Genomic DNA, 27,075 nt, shown 5'->3' with positions numbered 1-27,075 from the left:
AAAGACTGGAAGCGGTGCAAAGAAAAGCTACAAAAATGGTATGGGATTTGCGTTGCAAACCGTACAAGGAGAGACTTACTGATCTGAACATGTATACCTTGGAGGAAAGGAGAAACAGGGGTGACATGATACAGATGTTCAAATATTTGGAAGGTATTAATCCGCAAACGAACCTTTTCCAGAGACGGGAAGGTAGCAGAACTAGAGGACATGAATTGAGGTTGAAGGGGGGCAGACTCAGGAGTAATGTCAGGAAGTATTTTTTCATGCAAAAGTTTTCAATATGTCTCTGCCAATGTTTATGGAATTTTGTTTTTCACAATGGTTAACAGCCAATCTAAACAAAGTATAGAAGAAGGTGGATAATCATGCACAATACACAGCAATGTCATAGATCCTAGCAGTTCTGTCTATAATCAAAAGCTCATTAACTGAAAAGAAGTTGACTATACCTTTCAGAAAAGAGTATGTACTACTACTACTACTTAACATTTCTAAAGCGCTGCCAGGGTTACGCAGCGCTGTACAACAGAAGGACAATCCCTGCTCAAAGAGCTTATAAGATACATGTTATAGACTAGAACAAAGACCAAATATCTAGAATGTTAAAATGGCTTACCCATGTAAATTTATTTATTTCTGCATTCTTGTATCCCACTGTTATCCAAAAACAAGTTTCGGTTCAAAGTGACTTACAGTTTACATTTTAGGTGAGAATTGCAGCAGGGCCACTGACAGACTGAACTGGGCCCGGGGCAGGGCTCCCGCTGCCTGGCCCAGGGCAGGGCCGCTGCCTCTCCCCCCCCCCCCTCAATCGTCGTACGCTGCCACCCTCCTGATCACTGCCACTGCCGCCGCAGCCCCCCCCCCATCGCTGCCGCAACAGGAAATACTTTGGCTGGCAGGGATCCCAAGGCCCCCGCCAGCAGAAGATGTCTTCCTACAGCTCTGACTGCCTGCCCCTGTGGCTGCTTTTTCTCTCAGGGCATGCTCGATTTCAAAACCGAGTATGCACGCCTGAGAGGAAAAGCAGCTGCTCAGTAGAGCGGCGCTGGAGGAAGCTCCGGGTCCTCCCCAGCCTCAAAGGGGGGCCCGGCACCAGAGTTCTCTCTCTCCTGCTCCTGCTCGGGTCCCATCAGGAGCAGGAAAGAGAGAGAGAGACCCCAACGCTGGGCCCCCATTGGAGGCCCGGCAGGGCCATGCCAAGGGTCTCTGGTGCCCCCCTGCAGACTATCAGTTGGTGCCCCCCCCCCGTCTCACTTCTTCATTAGATGTTTCTCCATTGCTACCTGTCTTTCCTTTAGACTGAAAACTACAGGCCCAGCCAGACCTGACAAAAGGGTCTACCACACCCTTCAATGTCAAGCATATACTAGAAAACTGTAAATTAGCTTACACAGGAAAGCAGTTTAAAAAAATAAACACAATTCCTGCTGTTTCTTAACACTACTCTCCAGAGAAAGCACTGCCTTTATAAAGAGGCTTTTCAGTGGGACTTAGCCTATTAAAAACTACTTAACACTATTAGCATAATTAGGAATGGCCAGCCCTTGTAACTGCAGAGACCTAAGCTTTGATTATGCATGTTCCTGTCTTTGTTACAGGGGGGGGGGGTCTCCATCTCATTTACACAGTCTGACCTCCCTGGCTCACTGGGAGCCCAGTCTCTTGGAGACTGCTATACATTGCAAAATAAGATATCAGATGTAAATACTCAAAGTGGACATATTCCAAACACTAAAATGAAAATAAAATGATTTTTTTTCTACCTTTGTTGGCTGGTGACTTTCTTTTTCTGATCATGCTGGCCCAGTATCTGATTCTGTTGCTGGTATCTGTCCTCTTAACTCTGTTTCCAAGGCTTCCTTTCCACTGTATGTATCCCTCATTGATAAGTCTCTGACTCTAAAGTTTAGCAATTTCATTAAAGCAAAATGTATTTTCAAATATCACAAACTCTCCCTATCCAAGCAGAATGTTTTATATAAAAACAAACACACAAAAAAAGCAATCAGATTTTTACTTACCAGCTATTCTACACTATACGTCAGCTAAACTTCCTCTTTGAACCTCAGCCAATTAAATGGATTCTAGCTGTAGCTATGATAATTATGTACACATCATTGCAGTCATGCCCTCTTCTCAGTGTACATGCTCAAAAAACAAAAACTTTGAACCACTTACAGATAACAATTACACTATTTATTTTTTATTTCTCCCCAGTCTCACTTGCACACCTGCCTCCAAACCTGTTCTCTTTAATTTGAATGTTGTTCCAGCTTACCCTGAATGAAAGTTGTTCACACACCAAAGCCATAAATAGCTGCTGGTTGTACTCTTTCAAACAGCTTTAGCAGAGCAGAGTGTCTGTCTCAGCACTGGTGGGCTACCTTCACTTCCTGATGCGGGCAGGGGAGAGAGGAGAATCACAACTTCAGGTAAAAGATTTTGCAAGTGAGTGGCGCCCTCTAGAGGTCGGCGCCCCCCTGCATTGCTTACCTTGCTTACCGTGTCAGCACGGCCCTGAGGCCCGGGCCCGGGAAATTTTGACACCCCCCCCCCCCCCCGACCCTCCCTTTTGGCAGCCCTGAATTGCACTAGTATTTTACCACTTCCTTAGAGAGGACATCGATAGTCTGTGTGTTTATCTATCAGATCTTCAAGGTAGTCTGTGTATTTATCTGTGGAGTTTTGGGACAGGAAGTGCACTTCAAAGAGGTACGAATAAGAAATAATTTTCTGTATAGGTTGACATAAGTAACACATTGATGCTCTAGTGTATTCAAAATAATGCATGTGCACATAATTCTATACATAATGAAGGTCTTTTTCAAGGTCAGGAATGCTAGCAAATTTTGAAAGGGAAACTCCCCATGGAGATTCCTTTTCAAATTCTGCTGTGCAGGTGGTGCTGTAAGGAGGCTTTTCCCCACATATTTTGCAGGTGCAAAGTATGCCGGGAAAGCAGAAGGAGGCAGACAAGGGGATTTCAACAAAACTCCTGGTACATATTTCTGCTGACTCAGGCCTACTCCCCCACCCCCCCACCCCCATCCGCTATCTATGTTCCTCCATAGGGGCAATTTTCAAGGGGGGGTGTTTTCCAAAGATAAACAAAAAATTGATCAAGACATTTTTTTAAGGTCCCCCATATTTTCTCCGCAAAGGTCCCTCTATATATTACAAAGTCACAAGAAATACCATTTAGGTGGTCAGCAGTAATTGCAAAAGAATTTGGCCCAGCCCTGTTTGTATGATGGAATCTGTAGTTCCAGCTTTAATTTTGAAGAATAGAAACTATAAGTTCCATGGGTGAAGTGGAAAAGGGGAAGAACAAGGATTGATTCAGCCTGTCCCTGATGAGCTGGAACCATCCAATTACCTTTTCATGTGAATGAATTGAGTTGTATTGATATCTAGGTGTAGCACCAAGTGATGATAAGTGATGATATTTTGCTATTCACAACATTTTGGAATTAAAAACAAATAGGGCTGAAAGGCACTTCAAAATGTCATCTCATTAGAAAATTCTTATTAGCTTTGTATCTTAAATCATCTTCTCCTCCCACACACATAATAACTAGAAGTAACATCCTTGCTGCCCTGCAGAGATAAGAATATGGTATTGAGGGAAGCTGCCACTGTGAACCCTAGCCTGGAGCTGGAGAATAATGGAGAAGATTCCTATCGCACTGTGCTGTGGTTTGAGTTCCCTCAGGGCCTCTCCTTCAGGAAGGCATCTGTAAAGAAGGTATGAAAGTAAAAAGAAAACCATCTAATTAATAAAAAGAATGGAGGATTGAGGCTTTGAGCCATAGACTGAAGTAACTCTGAATTTGCAAATAGCAGCATTATATTACATGTTTATGAAACATCTACTACTATTCTCCTCCACAGTCCACTGGTAAGACCATTGTAAGTTGTGCTGAAATGTTGAAGCTGGAGGGTGAGGAGAAAGAAAACTCCAGCAAGGTATCCTGCAACATCAGCCATCCCATCTTCAGAAGGAATATTAAGGTTAGTCCAATCTGTGTACGACTGTTAGCTTTTGTAGTGGTAGGCAGGGAGCAATTTTTCCAGTATCACAATTTCAGGCTATAGTGGGTAGTAATTTCCTAATATGGAACCCAACAATGTGTGCTTGTAGTTAAGATGATTTCCCTAATGTGCGTCTACAAATATAAACAAAGAAATGGGAATGCAGGGTAGATTTGTGGCCATTACATAGAATGTAGAGATTGGAATTGAGATATCTGGGTGAGGACGTGTTCAGTTCCAATGGTATTTTAGAAAATTATCTGCCTATACAGAGCCTTTTAAAAAATATTTGCAGAAGTGCATATGTATTGGCCGGCTCATACAGCAGGAGCAGCCATTTTATAAAGATACAAATATAATGTGGAGGGGCATAAGCGAACGTCGCCGGCCAAATAGTTCACCGGCGATCTATTGTGGCGGCGGCGCCACAGCTGGCCGGAACCGTATTATCAAAAAAGATGGCCGGCCATTTTTTTTTCGATAATACAGTTTAGCCTGGCCAAATGGCTTGGATTTCACCAGGCTTGAGATGGCCAGGTTTGTTTTTCAGCGATAATGGAAAAAACTACAGGCGATCTCCAACCCGGCGAAATCCAAGCCATTTGGTCATGGGAGGAGCCAGCATTTGTAGCGCACTGGTCCCCCCTGACATGCCAGGACACCAACTGGGCACCGTAGACATGTGGGTACAGTGGGTTTTGGAGGGCTCCCATTACCAGCACAAGTGTTACAGGTAGGGGGGGATGGGTCTGGGTCCGCCTGCCTTAAGTGCACTGCGGTACCCACTAAAAGTGCTCCAGGGACCTGCATACACGCAGGCCTCTAGGACTTGTTGCTGCTGTATAAGCTTGGCACACCAGTTGACACCTGAAGACTAATTTCTTTGAAAAAGTCCTTTATTTGAATAAGCACGTTTACTCACAGTTAACTGCAGATCAGAGGTTGTGCCCCACTGGCAAAGAGTCTCCCTGGTATTGAGATTAGCAGTAGGTCAGAGCTGGCAGAATGCTGTACAATGCCCTCTTTCAGCCACATTCAAGGTAATAACTAAGTTCTCTAACGTGGCTAACACATGAAAGGGATCTAAAACTGGCTGACAAAAATGGCCACTACCTCATGGACTAACGGAAGTAAAACAGGGCACACTCTGACCCAGTTAGCAGGGGGAAAAGCAGCATGGGAGTACAGCCCAGTACCCTACACCCACCACAATGCATTGCTGATGTGACTTTGCAGTGCACCTAACAGAAAAGGTGTCACACTCACAACCAGGGAAAGGCTGTAGGAGGATAGAACACATTCTGCTGTCATGGAGGTGGGTACAGCATTTGAGTCTGGCATACAGGCTGGCAAAAAAGGTTTTTAATTTTATTTTTTAGTGTGGGAGGGGGTTGGTGACCACTGGGGGAGTATGGGGAGGTCATCCCCCATTCCCTCCAGTGGTCATCTGGTCAGTTGGGGCACCTTTTTGAGGCTTGGTCGTGAAAATAAAAGGACCAAGTAAACCCGGTGAAATACTGCTTATCGCCAGGGTTTTTTTTTTCCATTATCGGGAAAGCGGCGATGCTATCAAAAAAGCAGCTTTCAATTATACCGATTGAGGGGGTGCAGAAACCAAAAAAAGAGATACCAGATAGGAGGGGAGAGGGACCTAGGGGTGATGGTGTCCGAGGATCTGAAGGTGAAGAAGCAATGCAACAAGGCGGTGGCCCCAGCCAGAAGGATGCTAGACTGCATAGAGAAGAGTATAACCAGCAGAATAAAGGAGGTGTTAATGCCTCTGGAAAAGTCATTAGTGAGGCCCCATTTGGAGTATTGTGTTTGGTTTTGAAGGCCGTATCTTGCTAAGGATGTAAAAGACTTGAAGTGGTGCAAAGAAAAGCTGCAAAAATGGTATGGGATTTGTATTACAACACTTACAAGGAGAGACTTGCTGACCTGAACATGCTGGAGGAAAGGAAAAACAGGGGTGATATGATACAGATGTTCAAATATTTGAAAGGTATTAATCTGCAAAAAAATCTTTTCCAGAGATGGGAAAGTGGTAGAATTAGAGGACATGAATTGAGGTTGAAGGGGAGCAGACTCAGGAATGTCAGGAAGTAATTTTCTCATGGAGGGGGTGATACATACTTGGAATGCCCTTCCGTGGGAGGTGGTGGAAATGAAAATGGTAATGGAATTAAAAAATGAGTGGGATAAACAGAAAGGAATCCTGTTTAGAAGGAATGGATCCACAGAAGCTTAACGGAAATTGGGTGACAACACTGGTAATTGGGAAACAAAGCCAGTGCTGGGCAGATTTCTTTGGTCTGTGCCCTGAAAATGGTATAATATGTATACCTGACCTTGATTTGTCCTTATCAAGGTCAGGTATACATAGTAAGTATCACATACCATATGTAATGAGTTTATCTTGTTGGACAAACTGAATGGACCATACAAGTCTTTTTATCTGCTCTCACCTACTAAGTTGCTATGTTACCAAAGGTAGAGTTCCTTTTGATTGAAGCCACAGATTTCTCTCAGTGGGTCAATACGCCAACACATTCAGGTGTTTAGACCATTGATCTCTTGTTTACCTTGAGGATTTCAGTTGATTCACTGACCACTGTTACCGCTATTTCACTTTCTTGGACTGATCACATGTTGATGATCTTTGATTTGTCCTTCCCCATACCAGTAATCACATGAATACAGATAACTAGAATCTTGAGTGACCTGAAATCACTAGATAAAGTTCATTCTTGCTGCCCTTGCCAGGCCTTTTTGGGCACCTCTTTAGCACTAAGACTGGAAGATTAAGCCTTATATTGGCATGATTCAATCTTTCAGGCATTTAATGAGGTAACCCATTTATTCCTATGCTGATAAACACCCAAATCCATGTTAGCATCTGGACATCAGACTTTTTAAAAGCCAGCTCCTTAGAATGAAAAGGGTTGGATTTGAACCCATAGGCATTATATGAAGGAGACAAGGCAAAAGGCATTATATGAAGGAGCTAAAGAGGAAGAAGAGAGAAGAGACAGAAAGGACACAGGCTGCAGTTCCCTGGGTTAAGTTTGACCCCTGAAGGAAAGAATTAAAAGAGATGCCAGATACTGTTTATTCCCCAGAAGCAGGTGAAATGGACCAAAACACCATTTGTCATTTTTTGGTGTCCCCAATTATTTTGAAAAGTTGGCTCCTATGACAGGAACACTGTTCTGTGACCCAATCAGATCCCCATCACAAGTCAAAAGCTCTTTCTCAGCTCGATAGGGCTAACCAGACAGAACACATTGGGCTCAGACCCACCCAAAATTTATTCTCCCTTCGCCCTGCCAGCTGAAGACCTCCTCCCCAATGAACAAACTTACATCTTCGGTGGCTGCCAGCACTGTCCCCGAGTCTCTACTGCCAGCTGCAGGCCCTCCTTCCCCCCCCCCCCCCCCCACCCTGCATACATGCTCAGCTTTCACACATGCTCGAAACTGAGCATACATGGAAGCAGCAGATAGTGCCAGCTGACCAAGATATAAGTTCATTCAGTGGGAAAGAGGTCTTCAGCTGGCAGGGCTTGGGGATCCCTGACAGCGCAGTTATTTCATTTACTTTAGGAGGGGTGCCAGGAGGGGCGGTGGAAATCAAATTATGGTTTTGTTTTCGTTGCAGGGAGGGGCGGAGGTGAAATTTATGGCCCACCCACTTTGAGCTTGGGCCTGCCCTATATCAGCTGTCTGGCTAGGCGGCTGCAGAACAGCAGTCTCTGTCAATCACACACACTGTGAACCTGATTTTATAACAGGGCACCTATGTGAAATGTTGCAAAACGTATCTATTTAATAATAGCAACATAGGTGCCCATGTGCCTTTATAAAATAATCACCTAGAATCAGCCCCAGGAGCCTCCAAATCCTGTTGCACAAATTTATACCTGTTTTGATGAAAGTGTAAATGCATGTGTGTACTATATGCATGTATAATACTTTTACCAGGGGTTCACGAGGATGATAATATCATATACCTGCTTAAACACAATCCTCTTCAAATGAGTATATAGTAATGAGTTTTTTTTAATTTTTATGTTTTTATATATATCATCTAAGACGGAAGGAAAAAGCCTCAATTGACTCATTTTAAGGCTCCAAGCCCAACATTTCACAGAGTTCACAACATCATCTTTGGCTTTAAAAACCTCCCTTAAGTCTTTAGTTAATGTATTTATTTAAATTCTTAGAAAAAATGAGCTAGTACTTAGCTTGTAGCTATATCTTCTTTACAGCCGTTCCATTCCACTATATGCATGTACTCATGTATTTTATAAAATATATGTATATATCACAACTTCACCCCAGCTCTACCCAAACTATGCACCCAGGAATGTCTGCATGTCTTTCTATGCAACTAGATTTCACACATGTAAACTCCACACAATTTTGTAAGTGCATTTTGCCATATATTAAACATTCTTGACATGCGGAAAAAGCTTTGTAAAAATACCCCCACCTGTTTTAACTTTTTTGCTTAGGCAGTTAGCAGGCTTTTGCAGGGAGATACAAACTTAACATACTGTAACAGTGATAGGTGTTTCATGTAAGTTATATGAACCAGTTACTAGTGCTTCCTCAATATATATTAGGGCTTTTGCAGGGAGAAACAAACTTAACATACTGTAACAGTGATAGGTGTTTCATGTAAGTTATATGAACCAGTTACTAGTGCTTCCTCAATATATATTAGGGTCCCCATATAGCAGAATCCCTCAGTGTGAATGCAGCCACTTCTATTTTTGTCTCACAAACACAGCAGCAAAAGTCTTCAGGGGGCTTGCATGTAATGTTCTGTAACTAATCAATTTACACCCATGCCATAACACATATATGCATTCACGTGGACTCAGAAGGGATAATGGACATCATCTCGCCACACTCAGTATAGTTGACACATACACATACATATGTATCGATATAAGGTACTCATGTTGTGTCGGCCAATTAAATTGCAGGTGTTTGTGATGCATTTAGGACTCAGCCAAAATAAATGCCTGTCTCGATTTTCTAAGAATTTGTGTCCTCATAGTATCTCATTTTTTTCCTGTATCAGGCTGTGCTTCATCTGATGTTTGATGTGCTTACAAACAGTTCCTGGGAAGACTTTCTGGATATGAGAGCTTGGGTCAGCAGGTAGAAGAAGTCTGTTCCTCTTACTGTCTCCAATACATAAGTCACAGTGTATTAATGGCTAGTCTGACAGCCTGCCGACAGCAATGCGTTTCAGATTTATTTTAATATACCTCCTATTAGTGAACTATCTAGGTGGTTTACATAAAAATACAATTATAGATATTCATTAAAATAAAGACCAAATATAAATAAAATAGAATCAAATTATCAAATTATAAAAGGAAAGGAAGTTACAGTCAAAATATGAAAGATGCAGTTCAGAGAGACAAAAGCAATATAAAATTCAAAAATAAAAACCAGTGTTGAACGTCCCAGGGATCACTGCTCCTGCTGATGCCCTCCCAAACAAAAATTACATACAAATGGATAGAATTAAGAATCTAGGAACCTTTGTTAAAAAAAAAAAAAGTTGTAAGGCCAGTCTTAAATTTTTGAATAGGTTGCTCCAATCTGAGGTACAAAAGCAGATTGTTCCAAAGAATGGGTGCTATGGCACAAGTAAGACTAAATTCTAGATATGGTACCTAAAAATTAATTGCTGAAAAAAAACGCTCAGCACTATTCTATAAACTGTACTTAAAGTTAGGTGTGGTTTATAGAATAGTGCTTATGCCCAGGAACTATGACTACATTTAAGTGCGGCCATTTACACCAGTAGAAACTTGGTGAAAATGTTCATATCTAAATTAGGTTCAGATCCCAACTTATTCTATAATTATACATGTAACTGAAAGGAATGCTCCCAATTCACCCATGACCCTCCCATTTCTGTGCCCCCCCCCCCCCCTTTTTCACTTGCACATAAAATTTAGGTATGAATATTTTAATTAATTCTTTTTAGTGCCAATAATTGCTTGGTTAAAAGTCAATTATCGGTGCTAATTAGTTTGTTATTCAATTAAATTTCATGTCCAAATTTGCACACACAATATTTTGCGCTTTTTACAGAATTCAGAGGATAGGGTCTAAACAAACCTAAAAGAAGGAACAATTAGCAAATTTTGTTCAGAAGACTTCAAATCGTGATTGGATGCATTGGGAATTAAATGGTAGAGAGGTGTGGTAGCCGTGTTAGTCCACTCTTAAAGGTTATCAATAGAAATAAAATAAAATAAAACATGGAAAAGAAAATAAGATGGTACCTTTTTTATTGGACATAACTTAATACATTTCTTGATTAGCTTTCGAAGGTTGCCCTTCTTCCTCAGATCGGAAATAAGCAAATGAGGTAGCAGATAGTATATATGAGAGAAACATCAAAGCATTACTTTGACTGTCTGACAGAGTGGGAGGGTGGGTTTATGCATAGGAATTAAATGGTGAAACAAGATAGTGTGGTTCACCAGTGTAATATTTTATAAACTAATATTTTGCTGCATAAGAGAGTTGAATTCAATTTTGGACCTAGCTTCCCATTCTCAGACTGGTCAGATCTGGGGAATCTGTTTAAGGAAAGTACACAGCTCTTGGGAGGCAGAATGGCCTGGCTTTCACAGATGTCTGAGTATAAACTTGCTTTAAGTATTGGTAAAACCAAATTATTATTTAAGCAGAATTGTTGCAGCAAACATACCTATTCATTTTGGGCTCACAATGTACCCCAGTTTTTTAGTGACTTAGTAAATGAAAGCTACTGTAAAAAAATGTTTTCTTCGAGTTATGCAGTGTTTACCAATTAAAGCTATATTTAAATCCAGACAAATTTCAAGGTGTAATTCAATGATTAGTGATCTTATATGTTGATTAATTTGGTGCTGTCTGTTCTGTTCTTCCCGCCTCTACATTACGGATACTATAGGTGGTTAAAAATGCTGTTACAAGCACAAAAGCATTGCCATAATGGTTCAGACCAAAGGTCCATCAGGCCCAGTATCCTGTTTCCAACAGTGGCCAAACCAGGTGATAAGTACCTGAAAGGATTCCAGAAGAGTAAAACTTAGATTGTGAGCCCACTAGGGGCAGAGAAAGTACATGTATATAATATGTAAACTGCTTTGGTAGTACTCAGTTGTGTGCAGTAAAATTAACAACAGAGAATTCAGTAGATGTGCCAAACAACAAGAGGGACTAGGCAGCTCTATCCCATCACCATACCTCCAACTCCAGCAAGAACAGAAAGAGGAACTTGATAGGCCCAACCTAAAATCTCCTACTGCATCAAAGAACAACAAGAGGGACTTGGTGTCTTCCTGTCTCTATTGCCTCTTTGATTCTTCTCGGCCACCAATGATCTTCTTTCTCCAAGGACACACAAATGTTGGAGAAAGAAGATCATTGGTGCCCAAGAAGAATCAAAGAAGCAAAAGAAATAGCAAGACAATCTAATAACTTCAATGGAAACAAAGGGCTCATCCTAAACAAAGCATGACAACTACTCTTTCAAAAAGTAATGTAGTGTAAATTTAGTGTCTGCTTCCCCCACCCCTCCCAAAGTTTTAGATTATGACCTACAAAAATTCCTTCCCCCTCCAGAAGCAGAACTGTCCCAATGAATTTCCAGCCTCATTCCTGCCAGAATTTAAAATTCTGACCAACAAACTTTCCTTCCAAAATTCAAATTTGTGACCAATGGACTTTCCCCCTCAATTTCCTGCCGAAATCTCCTTCCTTCCTGAGGAAGCCACCTACCTCAAACCCTAGCCAATCAGATTTGAGGACCCACTATATATAAAGACCTATATATAGAGAACCCACTATAACTGCAGACTTCACAACCTACCCTGAAGAAAGCCACAGCATGACGGCTGAAATGTTGGTTCCACTTACTCAGATGCACAAGACCCAGACAACTGCAATAATTATGTAGAAGTTGTTAGCTTCTGTTTATTTAAGGATTCTTTGAAACATACAGCTTGACTAAGGGTACTCTGTGGCATTCATAACTCTATGATCTCTAACTCTAAGTGCATCCTGTTATTAAGCCTTTTAAAGAAAATGTAAAATTTAGGTATTACATTTTAGGTCTTAGTGGACACATTCTAACTAGAGTGTGGTGGATAACACATCATATTATTTCTCGTGCACACTCTTAATCCAAATTTCTATCAACATTCTTAATTTGCACGTGCATGTGTGCTAAATTTGCACTAACATTTTGCTGAAATACTTAAGCATGAATAGTAGTATCTTTGAAGGTAGTTTTATAACTGGATATCTATAATTAGGCACCCAGAGGGCACAAGGGCACCAGGAGCCTATTCTATAAAGAAACACAGGTGTCTACTTTCTTTTATAAAATATTAGCTTAACAGGATAGATATGTGTATTCACTTAGGTGTAAGTACTTACACCAACCATAGAGTCAGCATAAGGGTGTATGCCTAAGTGCCAGTGATATGCACCAGTAAATACGCACCGTGTAAGATATATTCATATTTATAGAATAGTATGAGCTCCAAGGTCTTTTTTCCTCTCTCTTTCATAGTGTGGTTGTGATTCATTTCAGCTATAATTTCAGGTTGCTTCGTGATATTGTGGTACTCATTTTGAAAGCACATATACTTACAAAGTTACATGGAGGGGTATTTTCGATATGACGTCTAAATCCGACTGTGAATGTTTTGCTGAAAACATCAAAAAATCAAATAGTGAAAATGACCATTTTCAAACCAGAAAAACGTCTATCTTTTTTTCTTTGAAAATGACCATTTCCTAGACGCTGTTGTGCTTAGTATGTCTATCTTTTTGGACCATTTTCAAACAAAAAAAAATCCATGTGAAAAACACACAAAATCAAGCCATTGGAAATATAGGAGGACCTACCACACAGTTACCCAGCAGAGCAGTGGGGCACCCTAGGGGGCACTGCAGTGGACTTCACATAAAAGGTCCTATGTACACATTTCACCATCACCCCCTTATATTATATGGTGAGCCCTTCAAAACCCACAAAAAACTTACTGTACCCAATTATACACCACTACAATAGCCCTCATGGCTGCAGGTGTCACCTATATGTGGGTACAGTAGGTCTGAGTTTTTATTTTTTGGGGGGGGGGGCTGACACTTTCCACCACAAGTGTAATAGCTATATTGGATTATGGGTCATGAGTCACCGTCTCTGCAGTGAAATGCACCAACCACTAAGCTATTCCAGGAACCTGCTTGCTGCTCTAATAGGACTGACCATACCATTTGAAGCTGTCATACAAGCTGCTATGTACTGTTTAATTTACATCTTTGTGGGGTGGGAGGAGGTCAGTGACCCCTGACAGAGTAAGGGGGTGTCATTCATTATTTCTGCAGTGGTCAACTGGTCATTTAGGGCACTCTTTTGTGGCTTACTTTTTAATAAAGCAGGTCTAGACCAAAACATCCAACTTATAGCCCTGAGAATAGCTATTTGGAGAGAGATGAGGATAAAATCAACATGCTAAATAATTACTTCTCTTCGGTGTTCACAGAGGAAAAGTCTGGAGAAGGACCACAGTCGGCTGCTGAAGGAATATCTGGGAATGGAGTGGATATTGTGCCATTTACAGAAGAAAGTGTTTATAAACAGCTCGAGAATTTGACGGTGGACAAAGCTATGGGGCCAGATGGAATACATTCCAGGATACTGAGGGAGATCAGAGATGTCCTGGCAGGAGCTCTTAAAGATATATTTAATAGATCTTTAGAGACAGGAGAAGTTTTGCGGGATTGGAGACAAGTAGATGTGGTCCCAAAAGTGGAGAGAGGGAAGAAGTGGGAAACTACAGGCCAGTAAGTCTCACATCGGTGGTAGGAAAAATAATGGAGTCGCAGCTGAAAGAAAGAATAGTTCTAGAAGCCAATGGGTTACAGAATCCAAGGCAAAATGGCTTTACCAAAGGAATATCCAGACCAAACAAATCTAATTGACTTCTTTGAATGGGTGACCAAAGAACTGGATGAAGGACATGTGCTAGATGTAATCTACTTGGATTTCAGCAAAGCCTTTGACACAGTCCACCACAGAAAAATTGTGAATAAGCTGAGAGGGCTTAACTTAGGACCCAAAGTGGTGAACTGGATAGGAAACTGGTTGACTGAGAGGTGGGAGAGTGTGGTGGCAAACGGAATCTGCTCGAAGGAAAGGAAGGAGAGCAGTGGAGTTCCTCAGGGGTCGGTGCTGGGGCCGATTCTGTTTAATATATTTGTGAGAGATATTGCTGAAGGGTTTGCCTTTTTGCAGATGACACGAAGATAGGCAATAGAGTGGATATTCTGGAGGGAGTAGAAACAATGAGAAGGGCACAATATGAAACAGATATGGTGGACTGTTGAGTTAGTCATCGAGCACACAGCACTTGTATTGTGATTCATACAGATGATTGGAGGTGGCGTATTTAATCAGCCAACGGAGGGTCAATAGACATACACTGTTTTTCCATGAAGAGCAGTCATCCAGCATTTACGTGGAAACACTTTTACAGCGTCCAAGCGGAAGGCATGGCGTCTGTAGGAAAAGGACTATCTAGCTGGCAGGACTGAGTTCTGATCATTTGTGCATGATATAATGTATAAGTATGGTAAAACATATGTAAAATAAGAAACAGCATAAGTATGCAGTTTAAAATGTAAAACCAGTTGTTTTGTATTCAAATACAGGTGGTGCAAGGTGAGTGGAGGAATGAATGTGTGAGGTTTTAACATTAGGTAGCAGTGCTGGTGAGGTTAGTGGGCATTGCAATACAATAAAACGTTTTTGTGATATGAAAAAAATACTGGAGTCTTTGTGTAATAGATATTAAAAGTGACTCTGGAATTAAAAGAGTTATCCCCTAATTAGTAATTTTAGTTAAACTTTAATGCCAAGAAGTGCAGAGTGATGTACTTGAGTTGCAGAAACCCAAAAGAAAGATACTGGATAGGAAGGGAGAGATTAGTATGCTTGACTCAGGAGAGAAACCTTGAGGTGATGGTGTCCAAGGATCTGAAGGTGAAGAAATAATGTGACAAGGCGGCGGCCATGGCCAGAAGGATGCTAGGCTGCATAGAGAGGAAGAAAGGAGATGTTGATACCCCTCTACAAGTTGTTGGTGAGGCCCCACTTGGAGTTTTGTGTTCAGCTTTGGAGGCCGTATCTTGCTAAAGATGTAAAAAGACTGGAAGCGGTGCAAAGGAAAGCTACAAAAATGGTATGGGATTTGCATTGCAAACCGTACAAGGAGAGACTTGCCGACCTGAACATGTATACCTTGGAGGAAAGGAGAAACAGGGGTGACATCATACTGACGTTCAAATATTTGAAAGGCATTAATCCGCAAGCAGACCTTTTCTGGAGATGGGAAGGCAGTAGAACTAGAGGATATGAATTGAGGTTGAAGGGAGCAGATCAGGAGTAATGTCAGGAAGTATTTTTTCATGATGAGGGTGATGGATACATGGAATGCCCTCGCGCGGAGGTGGTGGAGATGAAAATGGTAACAGAATTCAAACATGTGTGGGATAAACACAAAGGAATCCTGTTTAGAAGGAATGGAATGGATCTATGGAATCTTAGTGGAGATTGGGTGGCAACACTTGTAATTGGGAAGCAAAACCAGTGCTGGGCAGACTTCTACATTCTGTGCCCTGATCATGACTGAATAGATATGGATTGGCTGGAGTGTAAATTTTAAGGGCTTCAATGTTAACTTCAGAAATTTTAGTACAAGAATAGTGCTGGGCAGACTTCTACAGTCTGTGCCCTGAAAATGGCAAGGACAAATCAAACTCGGGTAGGCATATAAAGTATCACATACCATGTATAATGAGTTTATGTTGTTGGGCAGACTGGATACAGGTCTTTATCTGCCATTATAGACTATGTTACAATGGATGGGGGGGGGGGGGGGGGGGGTTGTTCCATTCTCCGAAGACAAGCAGGCTGATATTCTCACAAGTGGGTGACGTCACGTCGGCCCCGGAGGATTTTAAAGCAAAATCTAAAAATCTCTTTAACGGCGTTCCGTCGCACGAGCGATCGCACCACGCATGTGCGCACACATCTTCCCGCTCGCCGTGTGGACACGCCCCTCAGTTCTTCTTTTTCCACGTCTGAGGAGACACGGAGTTCGTTAATGCTTCGTGTTTTCTTCAGGTCCTTGGAGTTAAATCTCTTTTTTATTTTACCCTTTTGGGTGTTCTTTATTTTTTCCATTTGTACTTTCTCATGGCAGGCTCATTGTGGCTTACATATACAGGTACTTTTTGTACCTGGGGCAAGGAAAGGTTAAGTAATTGCCAGAGTCACAAGGGGCTGTGCCTGAAATGAGAATCAAAACTTATAGGTATTTCTTTATAAGTTTCTTTTTTTCTTTTTTCTTATTAAAGAAGAGTGTGCTGATAAATTGTTATCTGTGGGCTCTCTCTCGCCAGTAAATTAAAAGAGAATTCAGGAGGCCAAGCCCACATTTTAGGATCCATTTGTTAAAGTCCCAAAATTCTTAAAAACTTAACAAATGGCTCTCGAGAGCTGTGAGAGCCTGCTCCAGCACACCACTGACTTTAAGCCTTGTACCCGCTGCAACCGGATGCATCGAGTGAGTCTCCACCCGCCTCGGCGCCTCCTGCTTTGCAGGTCATTCGGGCGCATCAGCGGACGTGTCTTGGGCCGGATCATCTCCCTGAGAAGTGCAAGTAGTGTCTCAAAATGACGAGACGTATGCTACTTGCCAGGGATGCCCAAAGGAGATCAATTTTTGAGTCCGATAGAGACCGATGCACGCTGGGTACAGTGATGCATCGAGTGGGTCTCTACCTGCCTCGGCGCCTCCTGCTTTGCAGGTCATTTGGGCGCATCGGCGGACGTCAGTACCATCGGTGCCCAGAGCTTTGCTCCCTCTGTTATGGAGGTATCCTGGCATCAGACGTCGGTCGGTGCCGAGAGCGTTGCTTCCTCTGTTATGGAGGTATCCTGGCATCGGACGTCGGTACCATCGGTACCAGGTATCATGGGTACCATCGGTACCAGATGTCATGGGTACCATCGGTACCAGGTATCATCGGTACCATGGGTACCATCGGTACCAGGTATCATGGGTACCATCGGTACCAGGTACCATCGGTGCCAGGTATCATGGGTACCATTGGTACCAGGTATAATCGGTACCATGGGTACCCTCGATACCAGATATCATGACTATCATCGGTACCAGGTACCATCAGTACCATGGGTACCATTGGTACCGGGTATCATGGGTATCATCGGTACCGGGTATCATGGGTACCATCGGTACCATGTGTACCATCGGTACCGTCGGTGCCATCGGTACCAGGTATCACGGGTACCATCGGTACCAGATGTCATGGGTATCATCGGTACCAGGTATAATCGGTACCATAGGTACCATCGAATCCAGATATCATGACTATCATCGGTACCAGGTACCATCAGTACCATGGGTACCATTGGTACCAGGTATCATGGATACCATCGGTACCGGGTATCATGGGTACCATCGGTACCATGTGTACCATCGGTACCGTCGGTGCCATGGGTACTATCGGTACCATCGGTCCCATCTCTGTTATGGACACACAAGTCATCTGGCAGTCTGGTATCGATTCCCCAGCATTTCCAGATTCTGCCCTCGGCTTCGGTACCATGGGTACCATCGGGTGCCATTGGTGCTAGCGCCTCCTGCGGCATCTAGCTTTTCACCTGGGATTAGATCTCCTTCACCGATGCTGCCTCCGGTATTGGTGTTCGCAGCCTACTGGGTCGATTCTCCTTCACTGGAGTCGTCTGGAGAGTCAACTTCTCGACCCTGTCGTAGAGGTTACCGCGCCTCCATGTCGGACGGGTTTGGATCTGAGCTGCTCTGTCTGAGTTGTTAGCTCAATTCAATGATGGCTCATCTGATGAACATGAAGGTCATGGGGTTTTCTCTGCTGAGAATTCTCTAGATCTTCTATCTGTCTCGACACATTACAGTGGAGATTGTGAATCAGCCCAAGGCCCCAGATGCTCGAGGTCCTGGACTATCCATCTTCACCTAAGTCTTCTACCACATGATACAAGAAGACTGAATCCCAGTATCGGATCCACGGGGAACCCAGTTTCATTAGGCCTCAGTTACCTCATGATTCTGCGGTGGTGGATTCTGCTCTCAGAACAGATAGGAGTTCTAAAACCTTGCTTCGGCGCCCCCGGGGCCAGAGCATACATCCTTAGCCTCTTTTGGGAGAACGGCGTACCAGGCTGGCATTATCGCGTCCAAAATCGAGTCCTGCCAGATCTTTACGAGCATTCCCACCGGAGCAGGCTAAACCTTTTCACCAGGTGGTCAGGTAGCACACGGTGTGTCGCAGGTTCCTGTCCAGGGGCATTTTCGACACTTGTAATGTAACATCTAGATTTCTGCTCAGGGTATAGTGATGCGCAGACTCTCATGACTGCGTGCCTTTCACCTGGAGGAGGGGACTCAGCAAAAAATTGTAGATATTCTGTGCATACACTTCCTCATCTCGGAAGTTCTTTAAAGGGAAGAGAAGTTTTCCTTGTGCCTTAAGGGATCGTACGTATACTCCTGCTTCTCGACAGCCGGTTCAGGCTATGCCACAGCACGCTCGTTCTAGTCAACGGCGTGCACCTAATCAGGCCCCTGCAGCTACTCCGCAAAAACCAGGGACGGGTTTTTGACTGGCTCCAATTCAGCATAGCCACCATAAAAAAAAAAAATGTCCATACCGGTCAATCTGCCTGTCGGGGGGAGGTTTAAATTTTCTCCACCAAAGGTGGCTTCTTGTAACCTCCAACCGGTGGGTTCTTCAAATAGTCCGGTTAGGATACATTCTCAATCTGGAATCAAACCCTCCACATTGCTCATTGGGAGCTTAATCCTTTAGCTTCCATCACAAGTGGGTACTTGCAGAGGAACTCTCCGCCTTTCTCAGCGCCAATGCAGTCGAGCCCGTTCCACCAGGGCAAGAAGGGTTGAGATTCTATTCCAGGTGCTTCCTTGTGGGTTGCGTCCCATCACAGATACAAGGGGCCTAAACAGATATTTGGTTCAGGATGCTTTCCCTGGGCATCCTTCTTCCCATACTTCAGGAAAACGATTGGCTATGCTCTCTGGACTTACAGGATACTTATACCCAGTTTGCATCCAGAGTATGTTTTCCTAGTGCCTGGCTGTTGTTGCAGCGTCTCTTCATGGACTGGGAGTGCATGTGTTCCCTTATCCCAATGATTGCCCGTCTCAACAGATTACAGCTCAGTAAATATTGAGACTTCTAGGCACATGGCTTCCAAAGTTCACGTAACTCCCATGGCACATTTACACATGACATCCGCTCAGTGCATCCTAGCTTCCCAGTGGTATCAGGTTCAGGGTATCTAGAGGATGTGACCCAACTGTTCACCAGTTTTCGGAATTCCCTTCAGAGGTGGTCAATTCTCTCCAATTTGATTCTGGGGCGTCCCATCCAACTTCCTCAGCCACAAAAGCTGCTGGCGAAGGTTGCATCTCTCCTGGGGTCGGCTATCCAACCAAATTATTCTAATTCAACCAAACAATCGGGTTGCGATGTACTCGATAACAAAGGGGTACTGGATCTTGCCCTCTGAGTCAGGATGCCATGCAGATGTAGCGGTGGGCCCGCCAACGCGGCATGTTTTCTCCAAGCCACTTATCTAGTTGGCGTAAACAGCAGTCTGGCCGACAGGCTGAGCAGGATAATGCTACAGTCATGGTTGTTGAGCATGGCTGTAGCTCGAAAGATCTTCCGGGAGTGAGACACCCCCTCAGTGGATCTTTTTGCCACTTAGTCCAATCACAAAGTCCCTCAGTTCTGTTCCAGGCTGCAGGTTCACGGCAGGCTAGCATCGGATGCCTTTCTCCTTCATTGGGGGACAGGCTTTCTGTATGCGTATCCTCCCATACCTCTGGTGGAAAAGACTTTGCTGATTCTCAAGCAAGATTGTGGAGCCATGATTCTGATTGCTCCCTTCTAGCCGCGTCAGATATGGTTCCCTCTTCTTCTGGAGTTGGAATGTTTTCCAGCTCTCATTACGCAGAACGAGGGGGCACTTCTACATCCCAGCCTCCAATCTCTGGCTCAGTCTGGATGTTGAGAGTGTGGATTTCGTTGAGTCTTCCAGAGAGAGTCTCCCGAGTCTTGCTTGCTTCCAGAAAAGATTCCACGAAGAGGTGTTATTCTTTTTCATGGAAGAGGTTTGCCGTCTGGTGTGACAGCAAGGCCCTAGATCCTGCCTCTTGTCTTATACAGACCTTGCTTGAGTTCTTTCTACACCTGTCTGAGTCTGGTCTCAAGACCAACTCTGTCAGTGTTCATCTTCGTGCAATAAGTGCTTATCATCAACGTGTAGAAGGTCAGCCTTTAGCTGTCCACTTCATGAGAGGTTTACTTCTCCCCCAATATTGAGAGAATTCCTTGTATGTGTCTAGGGGGGGTTATTTCTGTTGGGCTTAGCACCCCCAATAATTTTGAAAGTTGGCTCTTATGCTTCGGTCAAAGCCCCTATCAATCCTTCTCCAGAATCTTGGGGTCTCAACGTCGTTTTCATCCAGCTGCTGAAAGCTCAATTCGGGCCACTGGATTCCTGCCATCTGAAGTATTGGACCTGGAAGGTCGTTTTCCTTGGTGGCTGTTTCTTCAACTCGTAAGGTCGGTGAGCTTCAGACTCTAGTAGCTCAAGCGCCTTACCTTACTTTTCATCTTAACAGGGTAGTTCTCCGCATGCAGCCAAAGTTCTTACTGGCGGTGGTATCGGAGTACCATCTGATCCAGTCAATTGTCTTGCCAACATTCTTTCTCCCTCATCTTACAAGCCCTGGCGAAAGCAAGTTGCGCACTTTTTACGTGGAGCGGACAAGCCCCCTCAGACAGTCCGCCCAGTTGTTTATGTCTTTTAATGCCAATAGAGAGGAGTTGCTGTCGGAAACCGCACCATTTCTTCTTGGCTAGCAGATTGCATTTCCTTCATTTTTGTCCAAGCTGGACTGACTCTAGAGGGCCATGTCACGGCTCACAAAATTAGAGCCATGGCTGAGTTGGTGGCTCATCTAAGATCGGTCACTATTGAAGAGATCTGCAAAGCTGCGGCGTGGTCATCAGTCCACACATTCACATCTCACTACTGCCTTCAGCAGGATAGCCGACACGACAGTCGGTTTGGACAATCGGGGCTGCAGAACTTATTTGGGGTTTAGAATCCAACTCCAACCCTCCTAGGCCCATTTTTGTTCTGTTCCAGGCTACACTCATTTAGATGTTTCTTCTTTTCAGGTCAATTTTTATTCTGGCCTCGCCGTTGCGAGACTCAATTGACCACTGTTTGTTGTGTTGTGTAAGCTTGGAAGCTAGGGATACCCCACTTGTGAGAATATCAGCCTGCTTGTCTTCGGAGAAAGAGTAGTTACTTACCTGTAACAGGTGTTCTCCGAAGACAGCAGGCTGCATATTCTCACAAACCCTCCCACCTCCCCTTTTGGAGTTGTCTCCTTCATCTTTTGGATTTAACTGAGGGGCGTGTCTGCACGGCAAGCGGGAAGATGTGTGCGCACATGTGCAGTGCGATCGCTCGCGTGACGGAACGCCGTTAAAGAGATTTTTAGATTCTGCTTTAAAATCCTCCAGGGCCGACGTGACGTCACCCACTTGTGAGAATATGCAGCCTGCTGTCTTCGGAGAACACCTGTTACAGGTAAGTAACTACTTTTTATGGCAGAAAAATGTGTAAGTATTAGGAACACCCAGATCCGACTCTTAACATGCCCCTGACACACACCCTTGTGATTTGAACACACTTCTGACAGACTTTATAGAAAAATGTCTAAAAATTGGTTTCAAAAATACCAATTTGGACATTTTTATGAGAAAAATGTTCAAATGCAGATTTTTGCCAGTTTTTGGACGTTTTCCTCTTTTGAAAATGAACCCCATAGTAACCTATGTAACTTTGTAAGTCTATGTGCTTTGAAAATGAGCCACTTGTATTCTACAGGTTGTGGGCACCTGAATTTCCATTGCATATTTTTAGGTTGCTTGGACACCCTCAATATTGAACAAACTCCTTGACTGTGCCAAAGAGGAAAATTTTCCATTGGGTTTAGCACCACCAATCATTTTGAAAAGTTGGCTTCTATGCTTCTTATCACAGAATACACTACTATATGCTATCCATTTAGGCAGTTTATAGAATTAGTCCCTCACATGCATACTGTGCTATTATATGGCACTAGCACACGTGTGTTTTAGTACACATGCCCCAAAGTGCCTATTCTCATGTTATTCCAATTGCATGAGTTCTTGAGATACACTGTGTAAATTTACCAGTATATTAAGGATAAAATATGGACTTCCTTTATTCTTTGATACATTAAGTACTCTGTATAATATTATACTAAAGATGAAATGATTGCTCCTTTAATGCCCTGACACATGAATTTTACTATCTTACTTTATATAGATAGATTTATGTTTTCTGTTATGTCTGATTCTCTCTCAGTGACAATGAGAAAAACGAAACATTGAAGGACAACGTAGCAGATTGGAAGATTCCTGTCCTGTACCCCATCAACATCATTGCTAAAGAGTACATATTCTTATATCCTACTTTTATATACATGTGTGTGTGTGTGTGTGTGTGTGTGTGTGTGTGTGTGTGTGTGTGTGTGGTAAAGGTCCTTAGAGGTTAGTTCTCTGAAGGACCAATGCAGAAAGCAACCACAAGCTCTGCTGCATGGATACCACAAGGTGAGCAATGAAGGATGGTGCTTAGTGTGAGTTTATCTTGGCACAGCATAAATGGCGGCACCCTTCCCCATGTGGTAAATTCTGGGATGCACTGAGCAAGGCAAGGATGCCATATAAGGAAAAACTATTTCTTTATCTTTTGGCCAATTGCTTTTATCACCCATTATAGGCTTGAAGACTCCACTCAGTATGTTAACTTCAGCACTAAGGAGCAAGAATTTAAGTTGGTTAAACATTCTTATCAGGTGAGGTTGCCTGTCTGTCTCTATCTCTTTCTGTCTCTGTGTGTGATTAAATGGCATTGTGCTCAAGCTGGTTATAGGGAAGGAGACACCAAAACTAGCCATTCAGGTCTATGTTCATTTGATAGCACATCACTTTTTCTCTTCCTGGTAAAATAGAGGTACTGGTCTTTTAAGGAGACAACAGATGAGCCTAGCAATAGATAAACACTTTAGCTACTTCTCAGATGACATGAGAATCATAATTGTTTTTTGTAAGGTGACTTCCATGTGGGTTTTTGGTGGGTTGTTGAGTGCTCACACTCAGTGGCGTAGGAAGGGGGGGGGGGCGGTGGGGCGGTCCGCCCCGGGTGCACGCCGCTGGGGGGTGTCAGCGCCTCACTGGTTCCTTGCTCTTTCTGCCCCAGAACAGGTTACTTCCTGTTCCGGGGCAGAGCGAGCAGGGAACCAGCGAGGCGCCGACACTCCCCCCAGCGGCGTGCTCTCGGCGGATTGGCCCGCCCACCCGCCCCTCACCGTCTTCTAGGTATGTTTTCGCGGGCGGGCGGGGCGGGGGGGGTGTTGCGCTATGGAGGGAGGAGGGTGCGTCGCGCTGCACCTGGGGGGGGTGCGCAGCGGCGACCCGCCCCGGGTGTCAGCTGCCCTCGCGACGCCACTGCTCACACTTTCCACCATAAGTGTAGCAGATTATTGGCCTGGGTCCCCTCCTCTACAGTGTAATGGCAGCGTTTGGCTATGCTATTCTTTGGCTATGCTATTACCACAGCAGTACAAAAAATAGTATTGGCTCTCAGCATTAGTGGTTTTACAGAACAGTCTAACAACAGTAGCTTTGGAATCTGTAAAAGAATCAGTCTGAACTTAGAGAAAAGAGAAAAAGGAGGAAGGAAAATTTATTCCTCACTATCATACAAAGGTCACAGCTGAGAGAAAGAAGAGAAAGAAAGGAAGAAAGAAAGAATGAATGAAAGATTCTCAGCCACAAAGAATTAGTTCTCATGGGGAGGGGTAGTTATTGGGCTGCCATAGCAACGGGGGGGGGGGGGGGGTTCTTATCAGCGTTTCTAGTTAAGTAAACATTCCTGCTTGTAACTGATAGTAGCATTAAGATTAACGGACATAAGATGGTCACAGACTTTATGAAAGAGAACTCCTAAATATTTCAGTTGTGTGTAGGACCATTTTAAATTGGATGAACCAATATCTGATTGAGATGTGACATCATTTAAGGGCATAACCTCAGATTTGTCCCAATTGATGCAGTAGCCTGCAAAGACGAGAACTGGAAGGCATAGGGGCTCATCTTCAAAGCACTTAGACTTAGAAAGTTCCATAGGGTACTATGGAACTTTGTAAGTCTAAGTGCTTTAAAATATGCCTCTAAGTTCAATAACATAGGAATAGAGATAGATGGTTGAGAAAGGAAAGTAATAAGGCCATGTTTGTATGACAGAGTCTTGTGTTGTTCAGAGCCAAAGGATACACCATAAATTATGGAGGAGGATCTAATAGCAATTAACAAGCATTCTAAGGCAATATTAAAAAGTAAAGGGGAGAAGGGGCAGCCTTGTCTGGTACCCCTATCTAATCTAATTGGATTAGATAAAGCATCATTAATTTTTAACCTAGAGAAAGGGATGAAGAATCTGTCTTCATTGTATAAAATTGTCATTACAGCCAAACCATTTAAGAATGTTAAAAAGATGAGGCCATTCAACTATATTGAACGCCTTTTTGGCATTGAGTGAAATGGTGATAGCTGGTTGGTTGTATTTGTGGGCCAGATCAATGATTGAATGAAAGGTGCAAACATTATAATCAATGTAGCAACCCTTTATAAAATCAACCTGGTATGGATGGATAATGTAGCCAAGAATTTTCTCAAGATGGGAGAGAACTTTAGCATGTATCTTACAGTCCAGATTCAAAAGGGAAATGGGTCTTTAGTTAGAAACCTTAGAGTGGTCCAGGTTTGGAGAGAGCAGAGATTTGTGCTTCTGTGAATCTACCTTGATCTGTAGGATGAGTTTTAAGGTAAGCAAACAGTTCACACAATATGGGAGATAATGATGAGGAAAAAAAAATTAAGAATTCAGCAGGGTGACCACCTGATAAAGGAGTTTTATGTTCTGTGAGAGATTTAATGGCCACTTTGATTTCCTCTTTGGTTACTGGAGCATCTAAAGATATGTTGTGAGATTCTGAAAGAGTTGGATGTGGTAAATGTTGCAAAAAAGATGTCAGCAGAAGAAGTAAAGGAACCTTGCAGCGAAGAGGTGTATAACTTCTGATAGAAGATCTCAAATTCTTTGGTAATGACAACATCATCAGGTAGAGAAAGGCCATTAGTATTGATAATGCTGGCAATTCTAGATCTCTGCTAGCGATTAGCTAGGTATCTTGCAAGGTATTGACCGGTCTTATTGGCCGAAGTATATTGACCAAAGTGTTGTAACATGATCCAGCTTATAATCGAAAGAGAAAAATGCCTATATTTCGACCCAAATCGGGAGATGGGCGTTTTTCTCGCAAAGGCGCCCAAATCGGTATAATCAAAAGCCAATTTTGGGCGTTTCCAACTGCACTCCGTGTGGAAACGAATAAAGTTGACGGGGGCGTGTCTGAGGCGTGGTGGAGGCGGGACTAGGGTGTGGTTATCAGCCGAGGAGAGATGGGCGTCTATAGCTGATAATCGGAAAAAAAGGCATTTTTACCGCGATTTTGGGTCACTTTTTTTTTACCCTTTTTTTTCACGAACAAGTCCCAAAAAAGTGCCCCAACTGCCCAGATGACCACTGGAGGGAATCGGGGATGACCTCCCCGGACTCCCCCAGTGGTCACTAACCCCTCCCACGAAAAAAACCCACTTTAAAAACTTTTTCTCCAGCCTCTATGCCAGCCTCAAATGCCGTACCCACCTCCATGACAGCAGAATATGTTCGATCCTCTGACAGCCTTTCCCTGGGTCAGATGTAGCTCTCGGGTACACTACAGGGTCACATCAGCATTGCATTGTGGTGGGTGTAGGGTATTGGGCTCCATGATTTCATTAGCTTGTGTTACAGTCTCACGATGTTGGTAGTTGGTAGGCTCTTCTCCCATGGTGCTTTTCCCCCTGCCTACTGGGTCAGAGTGTGCCCTGTTGTGTTTCCTGTTGTAGTCCATGCGGTAGTGGCCATTTTTGTAAGCCAGTTTTAGTTCCCTTTCCTGTGTTAGCCACGTTACAGAACTTAGTTCTTACCTTGAATGTGGCTGAAAGAGGGCATTGTACAGCATTCTGCCAGCTCTGACCTACTGCTAATCTCACTACCAGGGAGACTCGTTGCCAGTGGTGGGCACAACCTCTGATCTGCAGTTAACTGTGAGTAAGCGTGCTTATTCCAATAAAGGACGTTTTCGGAGAGATTAGTCTTCAGGTGTAAACTGGTGTGCCAATGTTATACAGCAGTAACAAGTCCTAGAGGCCTGCGTGTATGCAGGTCCCTGGAGCACTTTTAGTGGGTACCGCAGTGCACTTCAGCCAGGTGGACCCAGGCCCATCCCCCCCCTACCTGTAACACTTGTGCTGGTAAATGTGAGGCCTCCAAAACCCACTGTACCCACATGTAGGTGCCCCCTTCACCCCTAAGAGCTATGGTACTGTTGTACATTTGTGGGTAGTGGGTTTTGGGGGAGGGGGTTGGAAGCTCAGCAACCATAGTAAGGGAGCTATGCATGTGGGAGCTTTTTCTGAAGTCCACCGCACTGACCTAGGGTGCCCAGTTGGTGTCCTGGCATATCAGGGGGGGCCAGTGTACTACAAATCGTGGCCCCTCCCACGACCAAATGGCTCGGATTAGGACATTTTTGAGCTGGGCGTTTTTAGTTTCCATTATCGCTAAAAAAAACAAACGCCCAGCTCAAAACGTCCATTTTTTTCGAAAATACGGTTCGGCCCGCCCATTCACGGACCCGTTCTC

At 43.7% G+C, this 27,075-nt stretch overlaps 1 protein-coding gene across 1 annotated transcript in view; it reads left to right on the top strand.

Annotated features, from left to right (window-relative positions):
• ITGAL (integrin subunit alpha L) overlaps positions 1-27,075 on the top strand; it is a 430,397-nt gene that overhangs the window by 319,553 nt on the left and 83,769 nt on the right. Inside the window, exons 20-24 of the mRNA XM_030209478.1 lie at positions 3,610-3,751; positions 3,898-4,017; positions 9,127-9,206; positions 22,627-22,713; positions 23,044-23,119. Of these exons, the coding sequence (XP_030065338.1) occupies positions 3,610-3,751; positions 3,898-4,017; positions 9,127-9,206; positions 22,627-22,713; positions 23,044-23,119 (505 nt within the window). The remainder of the gene's footprint in view (positions 1-3,609; positions 3,752-3,897; positions 4,018-9,126; positions 9,207-22,626; positions 22,714-23,043; positions 23,120-27,075) is intronic.

The sequence above is a fragment of the Microcaecilia unicolor genome, chromosome 7, assembly GCF_901765095.1.
Source record: "Microcaecilia unicolor chromosome 7, aMicUni1.1, whole genome shotgun sequence".
NCBI classification, from domain to species: Eukaryota; Metazoa; Chordata; class Amphibia; order Gymnophiona; family Siphonopidae; genus Microcaecilia; species Microcaecilia unicolor.
Note: the sequence above shows the minus strand (reverse complement) of the source record. Positions and strands in the feature narration are given on the sequence as shown.